The sequence below is a fragment of the Phialemonium atrogriseum genome (assembly GCF_030411735.1).
Source record: "Phialemonium atrogriseum strain 8032-3 unplaced genomic scaffold QBC33scaffold_4, whole genome shotgun sequence".
Taxonomy (NCBI): domain Eukaryota; kingdom Fungi; phylum Ascomycota; class Sordariomycetes; order Cephalothecales; family Cephalothecaceae; genus Phialemonium; species Phialemonium atrogriseum.
In genome coordinates this window covers 13979-34231 of record NW_026848141.1, presented here as the reverse complement: position 1 = coordinate 34231, position 20253 = coordinate 13979, and the positions used below count along the sequence as shown (strand labels likewise).

Below are 20253 nucleotides of genomic sequence, written 5' to 3'. Positions count from 1 at the left end.
AGCGATGTGCAGCCGGCGGCCGGTAGGGCCGTGGATGCCTCCGGACTGAGGCGGTTGTTGAGGGTCCATGATGGATGGATGGATGCAGGTCAGGCTGGGTCAATGCAAGCACGTCGAGTGCGAGTACCTATGTTTTTTTTGGATAGACGATGGGGTTTGTTGCTGCCAAAAAGGCTGAGCGTTTGTGGCGAAGGCGACGAGGCTGTTGCAGCTATATCAGACGACAAATCTTGTTGCCGAAAGATGGGTCTGTCAAAGGGGGGCGAGCCTGAATGAGAGGATGGGATCGAAGCTTTTCTCTTGTACTGTACAAGGCCAGTTGGTGCAGAGGGAGCGTGGGCTGAAACTGGTTTGGTAGATATGGGATGACAAGTTTAAGGGGCACCTGGAAAGATGGCGGGTGGGAAAATGGGAGATAAGGGAAGGTGGGAAGGATAGAGGAAGAGGAAGAGAGGGACTGGAAGTTGGGGAGGTCAGGTAGATGATGGCGATGATGATTTAGTGTACAACGAGGCGAAGGCAAGAAGGGACATGGGGAACGTAGGTCTGGCAGCAGCGGTTGCCCCAGCTGCTGCGCTGATACCACCCTCTGGGATTCAGACGCTTTGATTTGCTGGGTACTTGGGGCCAGTGGGGACCTTTGGGCTTGGGGCCGTCTGGACTCCTTGGAGCTTTGGAGACACGGGGGAGCTAGCCCAGGCGGGGAGGGGATCTCGACAGCTGCCAACCCTGCCAACCTGTGGCAATTCACTGCAGAGTGTACATCCGTACGGCGTACGCAGTAGGGGAAACCGACAGACTGACAGGCCGCTAAAAGTACCAGCGGCTGGATGCATCGACGCCCTGCGGGAGCATAAGAAAGCGCCGAACCCATCTTTCGTACCGGCTAGTCGTGTACAAATGCATTCATACGATGCCGTCCATGGTGCTGCAAGAGAGGCGGAAGCTTAATTTGACTTTCGATCATCGGATTACTCCCATCACCAGCACAGGGGAGACCTGGGTACTCGTATCTGCCGGTCTGTACAAGGTAGGTGTAGGTACCTCTATGTAAGGAGTATTCCCCACCTATGATTCCTCGCAGCTTACCTAGGTAGCAAGGTAGGTACCTTACTTTGCTCTGTCTGGAAGCAACTCACCAGCATAGGATATTTTTGACCTCAATTGAATATGCTCTGACAAAGAAACTGTTTCAAACAGGCCATCGTGCTTCGAAGGCAAAAGGCCAAGTGCTTGTGCTTGTGCCACTGTCTGTTTCTGGGAACTGCCTGCCTGCCTGACCCACAAATTAGGTCCTAATCCGGGTAGCTCTTCAGTGATAGGCGCACTCACGCGGGGGTGGTTCTAAATTCACCAGTTGAGCTCTTCACAGGCCAAAATTTCAGCCTCGCATAGGTGAAACCAGTAAAAGGTACGTGCAGAGCTGTACCAGCCAACCCATACAAACCTTGGAAATCAACAACGTCCATCAATACGGTACCTATCTACCTACCTACCTCAACAGCCAGCCACTCGTTCTTTCCTTCCCAAGCGTAGCGTATTTCACCAAGTCCGCTTTACAAATATGTTATTATAGCTCATTGGCCTTGAAACACATCACAATGGCCGGCTCATCACCAGCCCGCCGCAGCTACCAGTGGTCGAGTCCCCAGCAATCAGTCCTCTCCGATATCCTGTACGAGGATCGGAACTCTGAGGCTCGCCATAAGCTTCTTCTCGAGACGGCAAAGCGCGAACATGAGCGAGTCCGGGCCGAGGCCGAGAGGATCTATAAAGAGCATGTCCAAAAAGAAGAGCGCAATCGCCTGCTCGAGGCCAAACGGAACGAGGAGGAGAGAATCAGGTTGGAGGAGCAAATCGCCGCAGACCGTCTCAGATTGCAGGCCCTCAAGGCGAAGAAGGTTACCATCCCACCTCTCCCTGAGCCTCAACCGGATCCAGCGCCGCGGGCAGCGCCGCCAGCACAATCGGCCAGCGCAAAAACCTCGACCGCATCGCCGGCCACCCATGGAACTGTTGCGAAGAACAGTCCACTGGCACAACCTCCTAGCCTTCTTGGTGGAGCAGGTTCTCAGGAACCAGCTACGCAGAATCCATTCTCGTCAACAAAGCCGAACCCATTTGCGCCTCGAGCGGCCCCTCCTGCATCGCCGGGAGCACAACAACCAAGCTCCCAACCCTCTGCGGCCAAGAGTAACCCTTTCGCACCAGCTCAATCGGCACCCCAAACCAATGGGACGGCAACATCCCAGGTTACACGCACCCCCGCTACCTCAGATGCCATACAGCAGGCGGATCGATACGTAGTCATCCACAGAACCCTGAAGCAGTTACGGAAATCCATGGACCAGCAGATTGGAATGAACCCCGCTCTGAAGTCTAGGATGGGAGATATGCGAAGGGAGGTTCGCAAGACTGTCGGCCAGCTGACTACTGGCACCGGAGTGAATAGGCAGCAGGTGAGAATATCATTTGTGCTGCAAGATTTGATTTGCCAGCCTTTTACTAATATTATATATACAGATCATCCGATTGGTAAACCTGCTAAAGGAGGCTATGGCGAACTCGGCACGGAGCCAGCTTATCGACGCAAGCCTCTTTGTCGTGGATCCGCGAGACCCGGTGGATGGGGCTCAGCACAACGAGCCTCAACTTCCGTCGCTGTTCCTTTATCTGCTGAACATATTTGCAAAGGCTGCCATCAGTCAGTTCATCAGCGAAGGTGGTGCAAAGCCAGACACGGCTGACCCCATCGGCATTGTGGTTGCCGATATCTTCTCCAACCCCGACTTCCACTGGCGCGGGAAATCCCTCATCGACATCCTACTTGCAAAGTACCGCGTCTGTTGCCCCGTCCTCTTCGGCTACCGAGGGAGCGAAAAGACGGAGCAAGGCCGGCAGAGGCTCGGCTGGATGAGGGAGGGTGGCGTCTGGGTGGGAGACCAGCAGCACATGGACCGCATGACGGGTCTTGGTGCCGGATTTGCTGCCATCTCTCTCCGGAATTTCGGCAAGTCGAAGAAGCAGAACCCGTACCCGCCCACCAATTACTGGACGGCTATGGCAAGAATTGTCAACACACCTCCGGCAGAGATCTCGAACACGCAGGGCGTAGTCCTGAAAGCAATGATTCAGAACTTTGAAAAGAAGTTTCTGGATGCTTACGGAAATGCTGCTATCGCAGCTCTGCGACTGGCCTTGATCGCATTCCCCGCTAAGGCTCCGGTAAAGACTGCGGCGATAAATTCGTTGCACGTCCTGGCGCAGATGCTGGAGAGGGATACTGGCTTGAAGCTTGAGTGATAGAAGCCCTGCCAAAGCATGGGTATGGCGTTTTGGGCATTGGTAGCGGCGTCTAGCATCATTCCGGCTCTGTGGAACCGAAAAATACCTCTGGGATGATTTTTTCGGCGCATAAGGAGAGGCGTTGCCTATGGTAGTAGGATATCAATCAATCATCCTCAACAACTGCAAACGCAGTTACTTGTAGGCTATATAGACAACTCTGCGAAAGAAAAAGAAAAACACCATTTACCTAACGCCGTGTCCCCGAAGCTCGTCTAATGAACAGCCAAACAAACAGTGCCTCTGATTCGAAACTTGCGCTCGCTCTTCAACTACCCCCTATCCCCGCGTCCTTAAAACCACAAAACTTTCAGAGTGCTAACAGCAGTATGAGAAGGATTATCAAGACAAGGATGAGAACCGCTATACAGCAGCTGCTCAGCCGGTCCTCGTTCTTCCGCATGACGTATCGCAGCTTCTCAACACCAGTCTGTAGCCTCCCGCCGACGCGGTCGGCCAGAGTATCGGCGGTCTCCAGCATCTCATGTTGCTCCTCCAGCTCGCGACCCATGTCGTCGGCCTGCCGGCGCAGGTTCCCAACCGTCTGGAACACCCCATCCAGGTGCTGGTCCTGCTCACGCATCATATGCATCTGCTGCTGCTGCTCGAACTCGGCGTAGCTATCGTCCGCATCGCCCTCGCCGTCAGGGATGGCGAACGCGCTGGGGTCCGGCAGGTCGTCCCCGCCTCCTCCGGCCCCGCGCCTCCCTCCTCCTGCCCTCCCACCGACCCCGGCGGATGATGCGCCGACCTGCTTCGCCAGCTCGTCCCGCATGTCCTCGATCTCGCCGCCCACCTCCTGCACCAGGCGCTTCCGGCGCGTCACCTCGCCGCCGTCGAGGCCATACTGCGAGGGGTCACTCTCGACTGCCTTGACGGACTCGACCAGGTCGGCGAGGTCCTCGGCGAGCGAGCCCAGGGCTGCCTCGAGGTCCGAGCGCGCCGAGACGAGCTCAGGCGAGGTCGCGTTGGTGGTGAGGGAGCGGATGCGCAGGTACGAGGCGAAGAGCGGGCGGGTGGATTGGAGCTGGGAGAGGACGTCTCTGGTGGAATGTATGTGATTAGCAAATATGTGCCCCTGATGATAGCAAGCGCGCCTGGTGGCAAATGGCCGGAGGTGGAGGGGAAGAAAGGACTCACTGTTGGACCTGGAGGAAGGGGTCCTCGCCGTTCGCCGAGGACATCATCCTGTCTTACAATGGTGGATGTGGGGTCATCAGGCAGGCTTTCGTCTGTTGGGTAACCCGTTCAATCGTAGAAGCTAGGATTCCTTCGAACTGTCGTTGTACTGCTGCTACCCAAGAATAAGTACCCAGGGACGAGGCTGAAGAAGATGACGTTGCCAGTCACAAGTGGTCGAGGTCTTATCTACCAAGCCACGAGGGGTGTGGCTGCAATGAACCGGAAGTGTCTCCGTGTAAAGCCCCACCGGCCACTCACAACACTGCAACCACACCCCTGTCACTGCAACCTCGCGGGCCATACGAGGGTCCCCGGTTTGAAACGGACCTACTTCAACCGTGTCCTTATAGCAGCAATCAGTCAATCGATCTGGCACCTGAGCTTGTCGGATCTCTCGAACATTCTCCATTCCTCCTCACGTCCATCCACCTTACATCCGATTGATCATTTAATACAATTATCATCATGTTCAGCCTCCGGCGACTCCTCTTGACCGCCACCCTCCTTCTTGGAGTTAGCGTGGTCTGCTTCGCCCAGGTGGCCGAGGCTGCCAAGGGCCCAAAGATCACCCACAAGGTCTACTTCGATATCACCCACGGCGACGAGCCTCTGGGCCGCGTCGTCCTGGGCCTGTATGGCAAGACCGTCCCCAAGACGGCCGAGAACTTCCGCGCCCTCGCCACCGGCGAGAAGGGCTTCGGCTACGAGGGCTCGACCTTCCACCGTGTCATCAAGAACTTCATGATCCAGGGCGGCGACTTCACCAAGGGCGACGGCACCGGTGGCAAGTCCAGTACGTAGAAACTCCCGCTCCCTTAATTGCCGTGTTCGGGCTTGTAGGCTGGTCGCGATCCTAACCGTTGCGCACTCGCACAGTCTATGGTGAGAAGTTCCCCGACGAGAACTTCAAGCTCAAGCACACCAAGAAGGGTCTTCTGTCCATGGCCAACGCCGGAAAGGACACCAATGGCTCCCAATTCTTCATCACCACCGTTATTACCTCGTGAGGACCACTACTTTTCCCGTACGGATCCACCGCAAGACAATGCTAACTGGCCATGATATCAGTTGGCTTGATGGCCGCCACGTCGTCTTCGGCGAGGTCCTCGAGGGCTACGAGATCATCGAGCAGATTGAGAATGCCGAGACTCTCCCCGGCGACAAGCCGGTAAAGACGGTCAAGATCGCCAAGAGCGGCGAGCTGGAGGTCCCCGAAGAAGGTATCCGCGTGGAACTTTAAATAAAGCCTCAAACATGTCCGCCTGTCCCCTCCCATCTTTTGTTTTCTTTTCAGAAAACGGGGTATATACGTCTCTGTGTGTGCCTCGTTGAAAAAGAGCACTGCGTACAGGCCTACTCCCCGGCAGTCTGGTGCTGATCGTTTGTCCCTCCGTCTCTCTCTAGCCGAGAATGACGACATTGCATTCTCAGACGACTTTCCCGTCTCGGATGACACTCTCGTCCTTGATGACATTACCCCCTCGAACGGCGAGAGCTGGTCAATCCTCAAAAAGGCTTTCCTCTTTGGCGTTATCATGGCTGCTGTTGTACTCTATGTTCGCTCGTCTAAGCGGGGTCAGGGGTGGGAGGAAGTTCGTCACGAGAAGTCATTGGCGTGAAAAGAAGGGTATATATAAGGATAAAATATAAAATAAAAAGGAATTGAGAGGAAAACAGAGGTTTCTGGTGTTGACCCTCATCTTATCATCTAGTCCTCGTTCATTGTGTTCCGGTCCTTGCCTCTGCATCACGTGGGGCATTTCAAGTACACCAAATTTTGAGATTTTTTTGCCCTCCATCATTAGCAGGCCAAAACGCTCTTAAAGAACAAGTCCATATACACTGGCGTAGGAACAGTACAACCTCCAGGATGAAGATACTCACTCTCAATTTCCTCACATGCGCGGCCAAATCCTGCAAGACCTCATCCGACTCGTTTCCGCTCCATCCCAGGGACGCGGAGCTGGTCCACGATGACATCGACGTCAACCCGGAGCTCCTCACTAACGTCCTGACCCGCGTAGACTGGAAGGCCCTGAGGACGACTTCGACAGAGGTGAGCGGCAATGGTTATTTTTTTACTATCCGGGAGTCGCTTTTCCCTTTCCCTTTTTATTTTATTATAATTTAATTTTTATTTTCTCCTTGAGCTGTTTCCCTAATTTTCGTCTTCCGGCCCAAACCTCCCTTCCTTCCTCCCCCTTCTAACATTGGGCCCAAAAAAATAGCTTGGATTCCCCGAGTTGCCGGATCAACCGCCCACGGCCGAGGAGCTGCAGGCGGACGACAAGATGCTCAAGGAGCTGCACACCCTCCTGCTGGAGACGCAAATCATGGAGGGCAAGCTGGTCTGCGGGGTCTGCGGGCATGAGTACGCCGTCCGGGAGGGGATCGCAAACTTCCTGCTGCCCAGTCACCTGGTATGAAGCTCGGGTTCTTGGCGTTGCGAAGGGGAAAGGGAGGTTGGGTCTCGCTGGGGAGGGGTAGGAAAGGAAGGGGTTAGCAGAGGAAGGGGGTAGGAGGAGAGGAAGGGATTCGCATCGGAAATTCACACGTCACGGCGTTCTGGGGATGGGTGGGTCATGATGGTTTAAAGACTCACAAGGCAAAAAGCATTTGTTATACCCCATTCTTATAGGGCTCACTGGGACCCAACACAGTTGAAAGCGTCGAGTAAATGATCTGTAAAATGATCTCCCAGACTCGATATATAGGCAGCAGATTCCCATGTCCACGCCGATTAAAAACAAACTCCAACCCTGATGCTATGGTACATTATGCCCGGTCCAGATAAAGGTCACAATCCAGCCCTGTTACTGGGGCAGTTTCAGAACTGCTTCTTCTGGGCAGCAGGCCCCATGTCTTTGTCGAACGCGCCGTAGGAAACCTCGAGGCTCGCCAAAGCCCTGAGGCCAACACCAAGAATCGACAGCAGGATGATGACGGTAATAATGACCATGAAGATCCCTGCAGAGAGTTTAGCACGTATGATCTGCCGGGGGCGTACTGCGACGTCTGACCTACCTGGCGTAAAGAACTGATACTTCTCGAAGAGAGGTAGGTTATTAGTCGAGTTATCGGCTCTCCTCCCAACGAAAACCGGACCCGTCTGCCGCTTGAGGTCTATATGTACCGGCTCAACAAAGCTCGGCTCGTAAGTAGCCAACTCATTCCGGTCGGAGAAGAGCAAGACGGTGTAATCCCCATCCAGCTTCTCCAGCAGCTGGCCCAAGTCATAGTCTATCAACAGCCACAAGGTCAGCACCGAAAAAGAAAAGAAAAACGTCTTCACACCACCCACAAACCACCTACCATTATCAGCCAGCACCTCCTTCCTCTTCGCCTCCTCCTCCAGCCCCGGCAGGTCCGGGAGGGCGACCTCCTGGACGCGGGCCTCCTTCCCCGCCCCCAGGCACGCCGCCCTGACGGCCCCGGCCAGCGAGCCCGACTCGACGCTGCCGACGACCTCGGCGACGCCGAACCGGCCGCGGACGCTGTCGCTCGCCATCGCGCGGCACAGGTTCGGCATGTTGCAGGGGCTGGCTGTGCCGGCGCGGATGTCGGCCGCGTGGGCGTTGGGCTGCGAGACGAGCAGGTAGCGCTCCGTCGGGCAGGACGAGAGGATGTCTGTCGCGGAGGCGAGGACCTGGGAGCTGGTCTGGAGCTGGTCATTTTTGGGCGGCGAGGGGAATCTGTGAGTGAGGGGGGAAGGAAGTCAGTAAGCTGTTCTGGGTGACCCTGGGGACTGGTTGGTAACGGCATACCTTGAAGTCGAGAAAAGGATGAAGGGCGATGAGTCGGAGAAGGCATGCACTGCCGTGGCAGCGCATGCTAGGAGCGAGTAGGCTAGGGAGAGATGCATGGTTGGTTGTGTGGTAGGCCAGAAACCATGCGATCTGGTCGTCCTTGATAAAGTCGAGATGGATTATTAGGTAGGTAGTTAGCTCTTGCCGACGAGATGACGGACGAGCAGAGTGTCGCGGCAAGACCCGCTAATCAAGCCAACGCACGGCCCCACACGAAAGGTACCTATGCGAAAGTGCATGGAGGGGTGTTAAAGTTTTGGACTTTTTTGGACCAAGCAGGTATCATTTTCAGTAACAACGACAAAACACGATCAACATGTTCGCCCGGCCAAGAGAAAAGAAGGGTCTCCCTCTACCTCCGAGCAAGAAACGGAAAACTACACATGCAATCGAGCAGATCAGCTTCGACGACAGTGCTCGCGTCGAGTATCTTACAGGGTTCCGCAAGCGCAAGCTCGCACGAATCAAGCAGGCGCAGGAGATTGCGGCAGAGAAGGAGAGGCAGGAGAGAATCGACTTGCGCAAACAGGTAGGCGAGGATTCAAGACCGATGCATCCATAATCTTGTATCTTCCCCGTTATGCTAACAGTCTATAGGTGAGGGACGAGCGAAAGCAAGCACTGGAAGAACATGTCAACGCAGTCAACAAATTCCTCAGAGAAGCCCAGGGAGCCGGCACAGGAGATATAGAAGCCGAAACCGGTTCTGGCGAAGAGGAGTGGGATGGCATTCACGACGAGGCAGAGGCACGGCCGGTCGATCTCGAGGAGGAATATATCGATGAGGACCGGTACACGACCGTCACGATAGAGTCTGTCACAGTCGACAGGGAAGGCCTCCACAAGCCGGAGATGGAGGACCAGCAGGAAAAGGAGGACGACGAGGGAGATGAGGGAGGCGGCAATAAGACGACAACGGAGGCCACTGAAAGCGAATCAAGTAAACCACAGAAACAACGGCCAAAGAAGAAGAAGAAGGATTTCCGTTACGAAACCAAGTTTGAGAGAAAACTCACGGCCAGGAAGCAGAAGGCGAAATCGAAGAGGCATGCCCCTTGAGAGGTGGTAGTGGTATCAAAAGATCTAGGGGGGTCAATTCCTAGCAAAATAGCAACCACTACTCGTGTGTTACAAACAGGTGCTTCTGTCGTGGGATCAACCTCCGCTCATTCTTCCCCCTTCCCTTCAACCATGACCGACCCTGGTGTAGCTTGAGAGTCCAGAGATGGAAGCCCATCCAACAAGGTGGCGACGCTGGCAAATATAACGTAGAACAACAACTGGGCGAGGACCGGGCAAATCTCCAAGGTTCCCCTGGCTGGCTTAGATGTTGCCAATCTCGATCTGGAAGTCCTCCAGCTCCTTTTGGACCTTGGAGTACTTCGTAGCCATCTCCTCGTATTTGGATTCCCACTGGTCGCGCTCAGACTCAAGAGCCTGGACTTTCCGCTCGAAATGACCCGCCTTGACATCGGTCTGGCGCAACCTGCAGTAATAAAGGGGTTAGAAATTGAAGTCCTTTGTCTCTCGGGGTTGCCAGACATGTGGAAGCCCACAGAAAATCGAAACCCTCGGAGATGGGATGGAAGACAACTTACTTCTCGTTGGCCTCGCGCAGGGTCTTGTCCGCCTCCTCTGCCTCCTCCTCGAGCAGCTGCAGTCTTCGTGCCAAGGTCTCGTTCTGGGTTCCGTGCTGCACACCCTCATCGGCAGACTTCTTCAAGTCCTTGACGGCAACATCGAGCTTGTCAACCTCAGTTTCTAGGAGGTTGTTCTTGTGCTGCAGGGAGGTGATCTCCTGCTCCTTGGAGAGGTTCTCCTGCTCGAGGACCTTGATCTTGGCCTGGAGCTCCTCGATCTTGGCTGCCGACGTGTCGGCCTCCAGGCGGAGCGAGTTCATTTTCTAAATAGGAGAGACATTTTCAGCCATGTGATGCCCAACGTATCTGAGACCGGGACGGAATGTTGCACAATCGAGCAGAAAGAGCTGTAAATGAGGGGTGTCGGGGCCGGCTGTTGATAGTGGGGTCAATAGGATAAAGCTCACCTCCTTGATGCGATCCATTTGGCCCGACATTTTGGCAGTAGTTGGGATTTACTTTGGGAAGCAAGGTGAGGATAGGTTTCGAAGGGAGTCGGATTCGACGATGGTGAGAAAATGAAGCTTGACAGTTCGTTTCGGACAAGGCAGCAGTGCGGGTTGTGGTGATGGTGGTGGTGGTGGGAGATGAGAAATCGAGAGGGGAGACTGATTCGCTGGCTTGGGCTGCTGCGTGTGTGGTAATAGTGAGTGTGTGTCTGATCACCAGAATGGTGCACTGCTCATATGAAGGTGGGGTGTAGCCTCCTCAACCAGCCTGAAGTCCAGTGGTTTCAGGAGCTGATAGGGTGCCTGCTAATAATGGTACGAGACGTAACTCCGTACCGCCACAAGCCACAGCCCACAGGCAAGGAGAAGCACTGACCACCTCAACAATTGTTGTCAGGTCAACGCATTCCATTCCCAGATTCCCAAACAAAGGATGATCTAACCATTCAAACTCGCATCGCCCTCCCCAGATTTTACAAGTTCTCAACTTTTCGATCATAGAATACATCAGTGTCAGCAACAACAACACCAACGCCGATTACAGAGTTCGGTACCCGTCCTCACCGAACCTGCCTCTGTCCTCAGCGCCAAGACAGATTAGACAATATGTTGGCAGCTCGCGACCAGGAAAACCTGGCCTTCAGTCACCAGGCTGGTGCTGCAAGCAAGCAACAGAACCAGGGAATACGGGCTCTGCAGCCGAAAACACCAGGAGCCCGGTTTCCGAAAACACCAGGGAAAGTCCCGTTGAACGACGAGAATGCAAATCCGGGGTTTGGAGGTAAAAGCGTGCTACGAACGAGGGGGAACGAAAACATACCAACTGCTGGAAAAGGGAAATCGAACCTGGTCACACCTCTCGGTATGTATCACCACCTTTCTTTCCTCGCCCGTCCCGTATGCCAGTTTCTGACCATGATTAAATTAGAGTCCCGAACCTCCCGAGCACCTCTCGGTAACAAGACCACGAATGCCAAGGCTCGGGCTGGACCTCTAGGCGGAGTGAAGGATATAGTACGAGAGTTCGAAAAGACACAGCCCAAGCCCACGACTGCTAGACGACCCAAGCAAGCTGCTCCTCACACGGAACCCTCGAGACTGGAAGTCCATAATGACAAGGCCGGCCCTCTAGAAGAGGAGGAGGATGACATTGAATATGCCCCTCCAAGACCGAAAGACATTCCCTATCAATCCGATGTCCTCCCGGAGGGGGCCATGACATTTGAGGCATTGAAGCCGGAAAACATGCTCAAGGGCTATTATGACTTCTACTTCAACCCTGTCGATGAGAATGGCGTTTCCCCGAAAGAAAGAGAGATGGAAGAGCGGAGACAACGCGACCTGAAGAAACTGGACGAGCAGGTCCGGAAGGATATGGACGACTTTGACTGGAGCGTCGGAGATGTGCCTGGGAGTAAGCAGGCCAAGAAGACGGGAGCCTCGATGACAAACTCGACAGCCTCGACAACCCTCCTGAAGTCGGATAAGAAGGCCCTGCGTCCTCTTTTGAAGCATCCCTCTACCATTGCCTCCCGAAAAGCCGCTTCTGCGTTATCCATTGCCCCGAAGGCTGCCACGAATTCACAGGCCAGGATAAACAAGCCTGCACCTACAGCGGCAAAGGGCCCATCCTATTTGTTTCCAGTTCGAAAACCAGCTCAGCGGCCAGTTCTTACGAGAGAGTCATCGGCTGAGAGAGCGACAGCCGTGGCAGCGTCAAGAAGCACCCTGGGCTACAGCAAAGGGAGAACAACATTGTCAACTATTCATAGCCCCGATCCGCCGCAGCCTGCCGGACGAAGCTTCACCCGGTCCGTAAGCACAGCATCTTCCGGGTCCGATACGACAATCACGCCGACTCGCTTTGCCCAGAGTCAAGCGTCAAAGACTGAAAACGGGGAGTTGAAGAAGCTGGAATTTCTATCCATCTTCGATGTTGACGAGGACGACGACGGCAACCTAGGCGGATCGGCTATGCCGCATGACGACGGGCTTGATGATGAATTTAAGTTGGACTTGGGGTTCTAGAGGCCAGTCATGGATTTAATCTGGAATTTCCAGCTCCATCATGAGCTACCTATAACTCAACAGAGGCCCTGGCTTGTATTACATGCATGCGTTTACGATCGGTGGATGTATAACTTGGCGATTGGGCGTTTGGGGCATACCACTTTTCAGATTGGCCAAGACTCTCCTTTGACTGGGTTGGAACAGGGAGGATTGGAATGTGACAAACTGAAGTCCTTTGGGAAAAGGGGTTGCGAATGAATCGCTGCTAAGAGTTTACGTCTCGTTTTTGAAGACGGCCTTAGTGTTACGGATAGACTTCCCAGCTTACTGGGATTATCAACACATTCTTCCCTAGTTGATATGAATATAGTTCCAACAATGCCGATCTCATTCCTAAATGATGATGATAGAACAAAGGACTGAAAGAAACCGTAAAACTTCCACAGCTCTGGTCGCATCAGCAGATTTATTGTTGACTAGAATCTCTCAGCTGGCAGCAGCTGCCACACCCCTTTGCCCATTAGTGCCGTGGAGCGCGGCGTACTAAAATCACAAGGTACGTACCAGACAGAGGCTTGCCTTGGTTTGGTTCCATGCTCACCCTCAGAACTAGCATCCCTGCTGGCAGCTTGGCTTGGACACTTTCCAGCCCTCTTCAAACTTTCTGACCTCACATCAAACCGTCTCCTTCGCGGCCAATTTTTCGCACCCCAGCATTCCGCCCGTTTGCAAGCACAATCTGCTGCGCTGACATCGGCAAAGACCTCTACAGACCCCTACCTGGGATTTTAGACTTTCGACCATCGATGAACGCCAAAACAAACATACCCATCATCACAGTGCGCCCGTCCGCTTCGGCAGAACGCCTGTCGCGTGGACGCTATATGCGCGCGTAATTTTACCGCAACACTCCCACATAATCCCATCGACACACATGCATGGTCGCTCTCAGCATCGCCGGCACGAGTTATGATGGTTGGAGGACGGTCGGCACGGTAGAACACCATCAATCTCACCATGACTCGCCCTCCAGGCGCGGGTTTCGCCCAGTACTTCCCGACCGCGCCGCGGGCCGCGAAAGACCGGGCGGCAGAGCGCGAGAAGGCCACGAGAATGAGAACCCTGGATTCTCTATCCTCCAATACTATTGACATCAATGGCCACCGTGCTTCGCTCAGCTCTGGACAAGAAAATGGTGTTTCGTCGCGGTCTCGCCGCGATGACCCTGGCTCTGATACTGCGCACCAACCTCCCGATGAGGCCGCCGAATCTGTCGCTGGGGATATTCCCAATACTGTTGGCTCTGCAAGCTCGAATTCCTCTGTGTTTAGCACGACGCGACAAGCTGTTGGGACACTATCGAAAACCCAGAGCAGCCTCATGACCCCTCCCACCACAATCGACTCCCCTTCCCACACAAACCCCCCCAGCTCAGCGAAGGCATATTCGACCACACCTCAACATGTCGAGAGGGTCAATGGATCTGTCTCCATTTCCAACCCGGCCGCTAACGGTGCTTCCACCCCTGTGCCAAGCGCTATCGAACGCGTACCCGCCCGAAACCCTGGCCGCTCGATCAAAGGCGTCAAGTGCACATATGACCCTGTTCTCGATCGTTCGCTCTCAAGCTCCGAGAAGAGAAAGGCGAAACCGATATACAAGGAGTTTGGAGTGGTACGTATATACAGAATATTACACCCGTTGCAGAGGGGGGAGCGTCATCTTCTTACATGAACTACCTGGCTAATGCTTTACGTATAGGACGATGAAGATGACGCTCCCCCCTCAGACCCTCGCCTGGCCAAAGGTGGGTGGCTCAACTACATTAATGTCGACTTCCATCTACCCCGTGCGCGTTTGCGCCATACACCCTATAACCTCAAACCGTATCCCTTCGATCCCAAGACTTCATGTGGGCCAGGGCCCCCTACCCAGGTCGTCGTGACCGGTTTCAATCCTTTGATCACCTTCTCCAAGGTCGCCGCTGTCTTTGCTTCGTTTGGCGATGTTGCTGAGAGCAGCAATAAGATGCATCCTGAGACTGGAAGCTATCTGGGGTTTGCTACCTTCCGATACAAGGACGCGAAGCCCAATCGTGTCCGACCCTTTGCCATAACAGCTATGGATGCCGCGAAACGGGCAGTTCGGTCGATGCATGGAAAGAGAATCGAAGCCAACCAGGTCCGGGTAGAATACGATCCGGAGGGTAAAAAGAGCTCGAGAATGCTGGAAGAAGTGCTCAAGTCGGGAAGAGAAAGGTCGCGAACGCCTGCCGCCAACGCGCCGAAGATCCCAACTGGTCCAAGACCAAAGGATGCTATCCCAGGACCGCCTCCTACTGCGCCAAAAGGTCCAGCGGCACATCGAACTCCCACCCCTGCGACCCCTGCGACCCCTGCCGAAGCTCCCTGGATGCCCATAAAGCCCAGATTACCGAGTCTGATCGAGCCCGAACCCATCACCAACCATATCAAGAGCGAGCCATACATCTTCGTGGCGCACGAACATGTTCCTGTTATGCACACCACAATTGCCCACATGAAGAAACGGCTCAAGACTTATGTGTTTGATGACATCCGTGCGGACAGGTCGGGGTACTATATCCTCTTTCGGGACTCGGGCCTTGGACGCGCCGAAGCAGAGCGCTGCGTGAGGGCCGCTGACGGAACTGCCTTCTTCACCTATACGATGGTGATGAAGCTTCATCTATACGGCACTGTGGGTCAGGCGTCACATCCTTCTTCAGATCCCCAGAAGCGGAGTCGAAGTCTGCAAAGAAGACCACCGGCTATAGATGCAAGGAGGCGAGACGAACAAGAACGGCTCCGGAGGGAGGATGAAGCCGACCTAGAGGAAGAAAAGAAGCAACGGGCGAAGAACTTCGACCCGGTTCTCGAAGCTGTTGAAGTTGTGCGCCGGGAGATGATGGAGCACTTGATCAAACATATCCGGACCAGGGTTGCGGCGCCAGCACTTTTCAACTATCTCGACCCTGCAAATCATGTTGCGAAGCGGCGCAAGTTGAATATCGAGAGGCCGCTAGGTTCGAGACTTCCCCCCATCGTCTTCGAAGATGCCGAGGATCGGTCTCCAGTCAGCACCCCAAATTCAAGAGCGGACCCCATTGAGCGGCGCACCGCCCGCCTGGATATTTCATCGCTGCCTCGAATTCGGAAAGCGAAGAACACAGGTCTGGGGCCTCGCAAACATGGCTTCAACGACCCCTTCGCCCGTCATCGGCCCGCAAGTGTGCGCCATGCCTTCCGCTCGCTGCACCACCGGCTCAAGGAAGACAGCGACGACGAGTCCGAGGACGAAACCGAGAACCGGGACTCGCTCGCAAGGGACACCGAGGAACCCGAATCCCGGCCCCGAAGCCGGATGAGCACGGATGACGAAGGGCTGAAAGATGAGTACGGCTCCTGGGGCCCTGCCGAAGATGATTCCATGACCGAGGCTAGCTTTGCCATTGACGGGTCGACGTTGGCGAAGAAGAGGAAGCTAGATCTGCAGATCGAGACGGCAATAAAGCGCCAGAAGAAGTCAGACGAGGAGCTCTTTGGAGTGTCGATCAATCGCATCGAGACCGAGCTCACCTCTCATGAAGCGCCCGAAGACATCATCCTTCAGGATGACGAGCTAGCTGAAGACAAGGAGACTGACAGTTCTCGAATGGGAACACCTGTCCCGGGCGGGTTCAAGGGCAAGAAAAAGCCAATAAAGCCCAAGAAGAAGTCCAAGAAGCAAATCTTTGAAGAGCGCGAGGCGCTCAAGAGACAGCAGCAGGAGATATATGAGGAGGAGGCTCTCCAACCGCCGGATCATGTCGATCGTGTCGACGAAGTTGAGCCGGTGCCGAAGACTGAGCCTGACGTGGTGAAGCCAATGGCTGAGGCAGCAGCGCAAGATAGCAAACCCGACCTGGACGAGAACCTCTACCCCATCTCGAAGACGTCTGCGCTTGTCCTACCACCAGATTTTGCTCTCGACGTCGCATCACTCCGGGGGCTGTCCCTGGGCGAAAGAGACGTCCCCGACGCAAGCAAGCTGAAGAAGTTCCGCGTTGGCGACATCGGCGATCCGGAGTTGTGGCTGTGGAAACGGGACCGGCTTCGCCAGTTGAACTCGAGGGACGGTTCTAATAAGTGGCCTGTTGCCATTGAAGGGTATTACGTGCCGAATCTCACCGGCTGTGCTCGGACCGAAGGCGTCAAGAAGATTCTGAACGCGGAGAAGTCCAAGTATCTGCCACACCACATCAAGGTCAAAAAGGCGCGAGAGGAGCGCCAGGCAAATGCGGCCGGAAAGGGCGCCGTCAAGGATGCGGCCGCCGCTGCTGCAGAGGCTGCCAGGCTGGCTGCTGAAAGCCTAGTAGCGAAGGGCAACTCTCGGGCCAATCGGGTCAACAATCGGCGGTTCGTCGCGGACCTGAACGACCAGCGGAAGACTCTCGGACAGGACTCGGATGTCCTCCGCTTCAACCAGCTTAAGAAGCGGAAGAAGCCGGTCAAGTTTGCGCGGTCGGCCATCCACAACTGGGGCCTGTACGCGATGGAGAACATCCCCAAGGACGACATGATCATTGAGTACGTCGGCGAGGAGGTTCGGCAGCAGATCGCTGAGATCAGGGAGAACCGCTATCTCAAGAGCGGCATCGGCAGCAGCTATCTCTTCCGCATCGACGACAACACGGTCATCGACGCGACCAAGAAGGGCGGCATCGCGAGGTTCATCAACCACAGCTGCATGCCCAACTGCACGGCCAAGATCATCAAGGTGGAGGGTAGCAAGCGCATCGTCATTTATGCCCTCCGAGACATTGCTCAGAGTAAGTGTTGGGTCCCCCTTCCCCCCCGCCCTCCCCCCAAATGCGTGCGTGCGTGACAGGTGGGCTGACAGAACACGCCACAGACGAGGAGTTGACGTACGACTACAAATTCGAGCGCGAGATTGGCAGCCTGGATCGCATCCCCTGCCTCTGTGGCACGGCTGCTTGCAAAGGGTTCCTCAATTAATCCCGCAGTGTATTTTGATATGCGAAGAGAGGGTGCCGCTAATTTTTTTGGGCGGACAAAACGGAACTATGGTGGCATTTGTGGCTCGGTTTCAAGGCGCCGTTTGGTGGGTTCTGGTGGGTTAATTAGCATTTGCAGGTTCATTTTGTTTGCCCTTCTCTTCGTCTTTTTTCCCCTTTGTTCTCGTTCTCCCACTTCAACGTCCTCCTTGGATGATCCACCGGTTGGTCTTCAACAAGATCGAGCAGTGAGCTTTATATACTGCATGTTTGGCGGTTGGGGCGTGGTTCGTAACTGGTGGGGCGGGGACCGTGTAACTTTCTTTCTCTTGCCATTGTTTGCGATGGGGCAATGCCGAACCTGTCGGGGCATTTGATGGGAGAGTTGTTGATGATATCAAAGCTAAATGCAAGAGAAGAAAGGAGATGGGACGGGATGGTGCGGATGGGATGGGATTGCAGTTGCCCGGATGGGCTGCTGTCTGGAAAAGAAAAAGAAAGGCAAGGGATAAGGCTCCCATCTCCAGCTCTTCCTGGCTGGTCACAGGGGGGATCGAAGGGAGATCCAGGCGTACTGCTCAGAAGCTCGCGGGAGATAGCGTGGATTTTTTGAGGCAGTCACCGGAAGTATAAAACTGCATGCCTTGTACATACATATAAAAAAACGACCAGAGGGCCGTTAGTGCCCTAATGTATATCTACATAGTCCAACAGAGCAGCAGTTGTTGCTAATTAAATGTCCAATTATTGCATGCGCTAGAGATGTTGATACAACCTCGTCGCCTCCACCTGGATATGTAGCTTGACGACTTTTTGAGGCAATTACCACCGAACAAGGTAGTTATAGTTACTCCCCAGGTAGTTACCCCATCACCGAGCCCGGCCCGCCCCCCTCAACCATGGCCGACCTGCCCTGCCTCGCCTCGGTCTTGAGCTCGCTCTCAAAGATGTCAACCGAGAGGCTCGCCTCGAGGAACTCCTCCAGCTCCTCGGTGACCGTCTTCAGCTTCTCCTTGACGGCGATGCTGCCCTCGAAGCCGACAATGTGCCTCGCGGGCGGGTTCTCGTGGCCGCCGATGGCGGTGAGGGCGTGCACGGTCTCGGTGACGAGGCGGTCGACGGACGAGGCCGGGAGCTTAGGGTAGCGGGACTGGACCTGGTCGTCGTCGTCGCCCTCGCCACCGGCGGAGGCGGTGGAGGGGTCGAGGGCGGTGTCCGGGTTGGCGTTGAGGACGTTTGCGAGCATGTCGCGGACGCTCGGGGCCGGGTTGGCCTCGCTGTCGTAGCAGGGCAGCTGGGGCACGAAGACGATGCGGTTGGTCAGGGCCGGGATCTCCTTGTTGGGCTGCACAATGGTGACCTTGATGTTGAAGGGCGCGATCTCGTAGGCCAGCGAGTCGCAGAAGCCCTCGAGCGCCCACGTCGCCGCCGTGTGCATGCCCAGCCCCGGCGTGCCGATGTGACCGCCGATGCTGGTCAGGACCATGATGTGGCCCGTGTGCTGGGCCCGGAACTGCGGCAGCGCCGCCTTGATGAAGTTGACCTGCGAGAAGAACATGGTCTCGAACTGGTCGCGCACCAGGTTCTGGGTCGCAGGGGTCGTGGAGAGCTCCTCGACGGTTCCGACCACGGCTGCGATTGGGGGGGGGGGGTGGGGTCAGCGAGTGTTGCCGCGTCTCTCTCTCAACATGAGAAAAGAAGGGGGGAACAAGTACCTTCGAATTTACAGCACAACAAGATGTCTATGCGGCCGAAGACGTGGACGGCCTCGGCGATGGCGGCGCCGCACTGGCCCATGATGCGACCATCGCAACGGATCCCTCGGATGCGGTCCTTCCAACCCTCCCTGTCCTTGCGGTTGCTCTTGCACTCGTTGACGAGCTCGCGGAACTCGGCGCTACGGTCCTCGTGCTCGATCTCGTGCGGCGGCAGGCAGGCCACCACGTAGTCGCCGTGGGCCAGCAGCAGGCGGATCAGGCGGATGATGAGGGGCGAGAGCGACGAGGTGAGGAACCAGGTCCTTGGCGAGTTGTGGGTCGCTGCGTGTTGCATTAGTTTTGCTTCCAATCTTTCTGCGACGCTGTCATCGCAGGGGGAGACAGGGGTGGGGGTGCCGCACGGAACGAGGCCGCAGGGATCGAGTGCGACTGTCTTCCGGGCGCGGCTTCCGGATTCTTTCGGTCTGTCATGCTTTTGCTGTCGTCTGTGGACAGGTGTGGGTGGGCACGGGTGGGGTCGTCGGCTACAGCTCTGCTAGCCGCTCCCCAGTGTGCAAGGGAAGGTGAGGCTCAAAAATGAAGGATACGAGGGGTGCAACATCACAACCAGACACTGCTAATAATACAGCGAAGCGAGAACAGGTTCTTGTGAGTCGGCAGGGCTGCCCGTCTGTAACGGGGGTTGCGATCTGGCTATTATAGGCAGGCTCTGCGCTAATAAGGGGCACTAAGCGTGGCATGAGTAGTGGAGCCCGAGCGGCAGTTGTTGGATCTTGGACGCGATCTCGGCCCCTGGGATGGCTAGATATCAATGCGCGCAGACCAGATGAGCCTTGGAAGCTTGCCCTACAGGCTTTGGCGGCGGAGAGAGTTGACAAAACATGAACAAGTTCAACAGGGCAGCGCCATGTCACCCGCAAGAGGTAAACTCCCAATGCATCCACCCGAGGTAGGAATGTTAACAGCAGAGGCCCGGCCCCGACTAGATTCAAAACCCCGCCCCTAGTGGTCGGTTAAATACCTAGGTGACTACATGCCGCCAAACGCGCCTGGGATTCGAAAGAGCAGCCCGTCAGTTGGTCACCCCGC

General features: G+C 55.4%; 10 protein-coding genes across 10 annotated transcripts; 5 read left to right on the top strand and 5 right to left on the bottom strand.

Annotated features, from left to right (window-relative positions):
- Nucleotides 1–1386: 1386 nt before the first annotated feature.
- QBC33DRAFT_259324 (putative RNA export mediator protein) lies at nt 1387–3566 on the top strand. The gene is made up of 2 exons (XM_060423093.1): nt 1387–2459; nt 2524–3566. The coding sequence occupies exons 1-2, from the start codon at nt 1602–1604 to the stop codon at nt 3301–3303; spliced, it is 1638 nt and encodes a 545-aa protein (XP_060286496.1). The 5' UTR covers nt 1387–1601; the 3' UTR covers nt 3304–3566.
- QBC33DRAFT_259192 (syntaxin-6) lies at nt 3536–4694 on the bottom strand. The gene is made up of 2 exons (XM_060423092.1): nt 4486–4694; nt 3536–4388 (listed from the first exon to the last, which is right to left on the bottom strand). Exons 1-2 carry the CDS (start codon nt 4530–4532, stop codon nt 3656–3658), a joined length of 780 nt encoding a protein of 259 aa, XP_060286495.1. The 5' UTR covers nt 4533–4694; the 3' UTR covers nt 3536–3655.
- A 298-nt stretch (nt 4695–4992) lies between these two features.
- On the top strand, nt 4993–6953 carry QBC33DRAFT_576036 (peptidyl-prolyl cis-trans isomerase B; the record flags this gene model as incomplete). The annotated part of the gene is made up of 6 exons (XM_060430875.1): nt 4993–5320; nt 5404–5530; nt 5596–5747; nt 5932–6142; nt 6481–6583; nt 6756–6953. 6 exons carry the CDS (start codon nt 4993–4995, stop codon nt 6951–6953), a joined length of 1119 nt encoding a protein of 372 aa, XP_060286494.1.
- QBC33DRAFT_259381 (vacuolar ATP synthase subunit S1-domain-containing protein) lies at nt 6885–8519 on the bottom strand. Its single transcript, XM_060423094.1, has 4 exons — nt 8292–8519; nt 7552–8219; nt 7130–7494; nt 6885–6886 (listed from the first exon to the last, which is right to left on the bottom strand). Exons 1-3 carry the CDS (start codon nt 8387–8389, stop codon nt 7355–7357), a joined length of 906 nt encoding a protein of 301 aa, XP_060286493.1. The 5' UTR covers nt 8390–8519; the 3' UTR covers nt 6885–6886; nt 7130–7354.
- A 97-nt stretch (nt 8520–8616) lies between these two features.
- Nucleotides 8617–9531, top strand: QBC33DRAFT_527420 (nucleolar protein 12-domain-containing protein). The gene is made up of 2 exons (XM_060426979.1): nt 8617–8862; nt 8931–9531. The coding sequence occupies exons 1-2, from the start codon at nt 8650–8652 to the stop codon at nt 9390–9392; spliced, it is 675 nt and encodes a 224-aa protein (XP_060286492.1). The 5' UTR covers nt 8617–8649; the 3' UTR covers nt 9393–9531.
- A 125-nt stretch (nt 9532–9656) lies between these two features.
- Nucleotides 9657–10233, bottom strand: QBC33DRAFT_555761 (tropomyosin; the record flags this gene model as incomplete). The annotated part of the gene is made up of 2 exons (XM_060429674.1): nt 9657–9819; nt 9932–10233. The coding sequence occupies 2 exons, from the start codon at nt 10231–10233 to the stop codon at nt 9657–9659; spliced, it is 465 nt and encodes a 154-aa protein (XP_060286491.1).
- Nucleotides 10234–10860: 627 nt separating this feature from the next.
- Nucleotides 10861–12817, top strand: QBC33DRAFT_527416 (uncharacterized protein). The gene is made up of 2 exons (XM_060426978.1): nt 10861–11284; nt 11351–12817. Exons 1-2 carry the CDS (start codon nt 11029–11031, stop codon nt 12448–12450), a joined length of 1356 nt encoding a protein of 451 aa, XP_060286490.1. The 5' UTR covers nt 10861–11028; the 3' UTR covers nt 12451–12817.
- Nucleotides 12818–13449: 632 nt separating this feature from the next.
- QBC33DRAFT_555759 (histone-lysine N-methyltransferase, H3 lysine-4 specific) lies at nt 13450–17447 on the top strand (the record flags this gene model as incomplete). Its single annotated transcript, XM_060429673.1, has 3 exons — nt 13450–14106; nt 14194–17260; nt 17344–17447. The coding sequence occupies 3 exons, from the start codon at nt 13450–13452 to the stop codon at nt 17445–17447; spliced, it is 3828 nt and encodes a 1275-aa protein (XP_060286489.1).
- A 98-nt stretch (nt 17448–17545) lies between these two features.
- Nucleotides 17546–18138, bottom strand: QBC33DRAFT_259118 (uncharacterized protein). Its single transcript, XM_060423089.1, has one exon. The coding sequence runs from the start codon at nt 17965–17967 to the stop codon at nt 17644–17646; it is 324 nt and encodes a 107-aa protein (XP_060286488.1). The 5' UTR covers nt 17968–18138; the 3' UTR covers nt 17546–17643.
- Nucleotides 18066–19593, bottom strand: QBC33DRAFT_259127 (NAD(P)-binding protein). The gene is made up of 2 exons (XM_060423090.1): nt 19162–19593; nt 18066–19078 (listed from the first exon to the last, which is right to left on the bottom strand). The coding sequence occupies exons 1-2, from the start codon at nt 19496–19498 to the stop codon at nt 18309–18311; spliced, it is 1107 nt and encodes a 368-aa protein (XP_060286487.1). The 5' UTR covers nt 19499–19593; the 3' UTR covers nt 18066–18308.
- Nucleotides 19594–20253: the final 660 nt, after the last annotated feature.

Excerpts from the sequence above, each read along its gene's own strand:
- QBC33DRAFT_259192 (XM_060423092.1), bottom strand. The coding sequence starts at position 4,532 with ATGATGTCCTCGGCGAACGGCGAGGACCCCTTCCTCCAGGTCCAACA. Across the intron at positions 4,389-4,485 it reads CCCTTCCTCCAGGTCCAACA|AGACGTCCTCTCCCAGCTCC; the intron begins GTGAGTCCTTTC and ends ACATTCCACCAG.
- QBC33DRAFT_527420 (XM_060426979.1), top strand. The coding sequence starts at position 8,650 with ATGTTCGCCCGGCCAAGAGAAAAGAAGGGTCTCCCTCTACCTCCGAGC. Across the intron at positions 8,863-8,930 it reads GAATCGACTTGCGCAAACAG|GTGAGGGACGAGCGAAAGCA; the intron begins GTAGGCGAGGAT and ends AACAGTCTATAG.
- QBC33DRAFT_259381 (XM_060423094.1), bottom strand. The coding sequence starts at position 8,389 with ATGCATCTCTCCCTAGCCTACTCGCTCCTAGCATGCGCTGCCACGGCA. Across the intron at positions 8,220-8,291 it reads ATCCTTTTCTCGACTTCAAG|ATTCCCCTCGCCGCCCAAAA; the intron begins GTATGCCGTTAC and ends CCTCACTCACAG. Across the intron at positions 7,495-7,551 it reads GTATCAGTTCTTTACGCCAG|GGATCTTCATGGTCATTATT; the intron begins GTAGGTCAGACG and ends AACTCTCTGCAG.
- QBC33DRAFT_527416 (XM_060426978.1), top strand. The coding sequence starts at position 11,029 with ATGTTGGCAGCTCGCGACCAGGAAAACCTGGCCTTCAGTCACCAGGCT. Across the intron at positions 11,285-11,350 it reads GAACCTGGTCACACCTCTCG|AGTCCCGAACCTCCCGAGCA; the intron begins GTATGTATCACC and ends TGATTAAATTAG.
- QBC33DRAFT_259118 (XM_060423089.1), bottom strand. The coding sequence starts at position 17,967 with ATGGGAGCCTTATCCCTTGCCTTTCTTTTTCTTTTCCAGACAGCAGCC.
- QBC33DRAFT_259324 (XM_060423093.1), top strand. The coding sequence starts at position 1,602 with ATGGCCGGCTCATCACCAGCCCGCCGCAGCTACCAGTGGTCGAGTCCC. Across the intron at positions 2,460-2,523 it reads CCGGAGTGAATAGGCAGCAG|ATCATCCGATTGGTAAACCT; the intron begins GTGAGAATATCA and ends TTATATATACAG.
- QBC33DRAFT_259127 (XM_060423090.1), bottom strand. The coding sequence starts at position 19,498 with ATGCAACACGCAGCGACCCACAACTCGCCAAGGACCTGGTTCCTCACC. Across the intron at positions 19,079-19,161 it reads GTTGTGCTGTAAATTCGAAG|CCGTGGTCGGAACCGTCGAG; the intron begins GTACTTGTTCCC and ends CCCCAATCGCAG.